At 59.6% G+C, this 3858-nt stretch overlaps 1 protein-coding gene across 1 annotated transcript; it reads right to left on the bottom strand.

Annotated features, from left to right (window-relative positions):
• Nucleotides 1-461: 461 nt before the first annotated feature.
• Nucleotides 462-2195, bottom strand: LOC125507822 (formin-like protein 7). The gene has a single exon (XM_048672339.1). The coding sequence runs from the start codon at nt 1910-1912 to the stop codon at nt 809-811; it is 1104 nt and encodes a 367-aa protein (XP_048528296.1). The 5' UTR covers nt 1913-2195; the 3' UTR covers nt 462-808.
• Between the last annotated feature and the right edge of the window lie 1663 nt (nt 2196-3858).

Here is a 3858-nt window from a genome sequence, read left to right as displayed (position 1 = left end):
TCTACCGACCCAGCTAGCCGGAGGCCCATGGCACATGCCGCTATGATCGATCTGAACTGGACCCCCACCACTAACGCAAGTGCAGTGCAGATGGATCCATCGCCGGCCGGGCGGGGCCGCCGCGCACCACGACCGGTCTCCTCCCCGACTCACTTCCATCCTTTCCCTCAGTTCCCTCCCTCCGTCCGTCCATCCATCCATCCTCTCCGGCGCCATCCGCCGCACCAGGGTACGGCGAGGTGGTTTGGAAGAAGCCCGTACGTGCTTGACTCGTGCAAGTGGTTCCTGTCACGCGCGGCCTGGAAAGGAGCAACGCGTGCCTCGTACTTTGCTCAAACCCCAGCGGAAGCGTACGCACCACAACTCAACTTTTCAGTTTCCACTTTCTCAGCACCACAGACAAACAAACAAGCCGGCAACGGAACACGACGCGAATGGGAAAAGCCCCGAATTCCGATGCGTACGCTGTCTTCAACATAACCTCATCATCATCATCATCACAACCACCATCAGTACTTCCTCACGCACTAGAAAAAGTATAGAAGAACTCGCCGGATCACTGCTACCTCGCATGTATTTACATCCCAGATTCAAGGTACTACTTGTCCTCACGCAAGAGATTCAGGCGTACTCCGTCAGATTCAAGCTTAATTTTCGAACAAAAATACCTAATTAAGCGTCGTCATCCAAAAACAGCAGGATTAATACGGCTCGTCCGAGCTCATCAATGGCGGTGTGGTGGTGGTGGTGTATGTTCCATGATGATGGTGATGATGATTCTCCCGAGGAGGACAGACGGACACGGACGTTAATGCGAGGAGGATGGCGGCGGCGGTGGTGCGGCGGCCTCCTTCTTGGCCACCTTGCCCTGCTTCTTGGCGGCGGCGTGGGCGGCGGCGGCGGTGGACGCGGACGACGGGGAGAAGAGCCGGTCGATGCCGAACACGGACACGGACTTGCGGCAGACGGGCACGTTCAGCACCGGCGTCACGCGCACGTGCGCCGAGTAGGACCGCTCCATGCCGCTGCCGCCGGACCCGGACCGGTGGCGCCGCCCGCCCGCCAGGCTGCTCGGGCTGCTGGAGCTGCGGCCCAGCCCGTTGAACACCACCTTGCCGGCCGCGTTCAGGCGCGGGCTGTCGGCGGCCACGGCGGAGGGGGGAGGCGGAGGAGGCGGGGGCGGCGGTGGCGGCGCGGCCGCCTGCGCCGCCGTGAGCCGGATCTTGGGCGGGAGCTGGTGCTGCGACGTGCTGACGGGAGGCGCCGCGGTCGGCGATGGAGTTGGGGCCGATGCGGGTGCCGGCGCGGGCTCGTTGGGGTCGCGGAGGAGCGGGAGGCTCAGCGACGGCTCCTGCTCGGGCGGCTTCGGCCCGCGGCGGAGGAGGCGGCGGAGCGGCTGCTTGGTCTCCGTGGACGACGAGGAGGAGGAAGACGAGGACGCCTGCTGCTTCCGCATCCGGAGCAGGTCCCTCCACCTCCTGGCCGGGACCTTGGGCTCCTCCGCCGCCTGCTCCGCCTCCACCGCCGCATCCTTCGTCTCCTCCTCCGCCCTCGGCGTCTCGGGCTGCTGCTGCTGCTGCGCTGTCGCCGCCGGGGCCAGCGGAGGCCGCGTGGCCACCGCCACCTCTGCCGAACAACCACTCGAAGACGGGAGGCGGAGCGGCACGAGCTTGCCCCCGGAGAAGAGCTCGTCGGCGGGGAGCATGGTGGACACGGCGGAGCAGCCGGCGAGCAGGAACTCGAAGTCGTTGCTGGCCTTGCCCGTTCCCGCACCCCCCGCGGCGGCGCACCCGGCGGCGTCCTCGAGGCTGAAGGAGACGCGCGGGCCGAGCCACTGCATGGCGGCGGACGGCGGGGGCGGGGGCGGCGGCGGCGGCGGGGCTGGGGGGCGCGACGCCGCGGCGGAGGCCATGGATCGGGTCGAGGCGCGGGACGCGGTGCCCCGTTCGCTCCTCGAGGCGGCGGCGGCGCGCGTGCGTCGGGATGGGAGCCGCGGGCGAGTTGTCTTCTCTTCTTGTTGGTTGGGCTTGGCGGAGGAAGGGCGCGGAAGGGAACAAAATAGAGGAGTTGAGGAGGGTGGCAGAGTAGAGTATGGCAGTGGTAGCTGTGCGTGCGTGAGGCGTGTCTTGGGAAAGGCGATGTGGCGCAGTCGCCGTCTTGATTAGAGTTGTTTTCGTTGGGGGCCGTGCGGTGGACTTGTGGGGGGGCCTTGGGGTTGGGTGTGCCATATGAATGTGTGGACTTGTTTGCTTGCTGGTTCATCACTCGCTTTTATTCAATCGTCAATTTTTCTTTCTGAATGCTGGTAGGAGGGCTACCACCAAATTCATTGATCAGCAGGGGAGGGTGCATCAAGTGAGTGCGCTGCAAAATGGCAAAGCACCCGAAGAAATGGATGCAAAAACGGGGAAAAAAGGATTGCGGCAACCACTCAGCCAGCGTCAAAGGGGATCCCCGCTCCGGCCATGTTCCACATACGTATTTCACCATGAACATGCCATCATCCAGCGCCGCATGCTGAAAAATGCGTCTGTTGCGTTTGTCCCAAATTTCCTAGCATATCAAGAAAGTTTTGATTGTCTGCATGAGGTTCAATCAGGCCCACACGAAAAGGAAAACAGACTGTTTGGTTGGCTGCATACACTGTTGGACCTGTATAGCACGGAACTTAAAGTATCTCTAGGTCTGCCTCGCTGAAAACGCTCAGATCGACAGTTTCTTGCGAGCTGGCCGAGGCGAGCGCAAGCGAGCGGGCTCTTGCACAGGTGGAGACGGGAGGGATGCGAGGTGATTACTTGAGGTCTTCTTCAACCTCCTCTAGTAAGCTTCTCTCTAATCTCCTCTCCTCCTTGTCCCTCTGATCTACATAACGGTGCTTCGATTCGAGGTAATCTCTACACGAAAAAGATGCACCTTGATGCTACGGTTCCATTTAGGCGATCGGTTTGTAGTTTCTCGGCTAGAAGTTCTTTATTTCGTGTTTCCGTTTGGAGCTATTCTGGACAAATTTTGTCAAATTCGCCGCGCACGATCGATCGTTTGAAATTTTCTTTGACCAGCAGCCTAATCTCGCAGTTTCACACAAAATTCGTGTTGTAAGTTTTTGGTTTCGACGATCGTAGCTTCATCTCTCCTTGAACAGCAGTCTAGTGCACTCACGCCACCATGTCGAGCTCCTCTGTCCTCTGCTCAGAGCCCTCCTATTCGTCCCTCTCGACGCCGACGCCCTTCCCCTTGATCTCCTTGCCCGCGTCCTACTACACTAGAGTCGTTTCCGGCGTCGCTCATCTCGGCCTACTCTCTGTCGTCCTCCTACCGCACTGACGCTGCAATGGCGCGCACACTGCTTTCTTGTGTCCTCTGCCTCCGTACACACTGCACTTCGCCGCGCCACCAACGGGATCAATCATCTCAGCCATGTTCCACATACGTATTTCACCGTGAACATGCCATCATCCAGCGTCGTATGCTGGAAAATGCGTCTGTTGCGTTCATCCCAAATTTCCCAGGACATTAAGGGCGTTTTGGTTGCTTGCATGAGGCTCAGCCAGGCCCGCACGGAAAGGAAACAGGCTGTTTGGTTGGTTGTATATACTGTTCGGCCTGTATAGCACGGAACTTAAAGCACCTCTAGATCTGCCTCACTTAAAACGTTCAGATCAACAGTTTCTTGCGAGCCAGGCCGAGGCGAGCGCAAGCGAGCGGACTCTTGCACAAGTGGAGACACGAGGGATGCGAGGTGATTACATGAGGTCTTCTTCAACCTCTAGTAAGCTTCTCTCGAATCTCCACTCTTCCTTGTCCCTTTGATCTACACAACTGTGCTTCGATTCGAGGTAAGCTCTACAGGTAAAAGAT

This window comes from Triticum urartu, chromosome 5 (genome assembly GCF_003073215.2).
Source record: "Triticum urartu cultivar G1812 chromosome 5, Tu2.1, whole genome shotgun sequence".
Taxonomy (NCBI): Eukaryota; Viridiplantae; Streptophyta; class Magnoliopsida; order Poales; family Poaceae; genus Triticum; species Triticum urartu.
The sequence above is the reverse complement of the archived record's forward strand: the minus strand, read 5'-3'. Positions and strand labels throughout refer to the sequence as shown.

Excerpts from the sequence above, each read along its gene's own strand:
- LOC125507822 (XM_048672339.1), bottom strand. The coding sequence starts at position 1,912 with ATGGCCTCCGCCGCGGCGTCGCGCCCCCCAGCCCCGCCGCCGCCGCCG.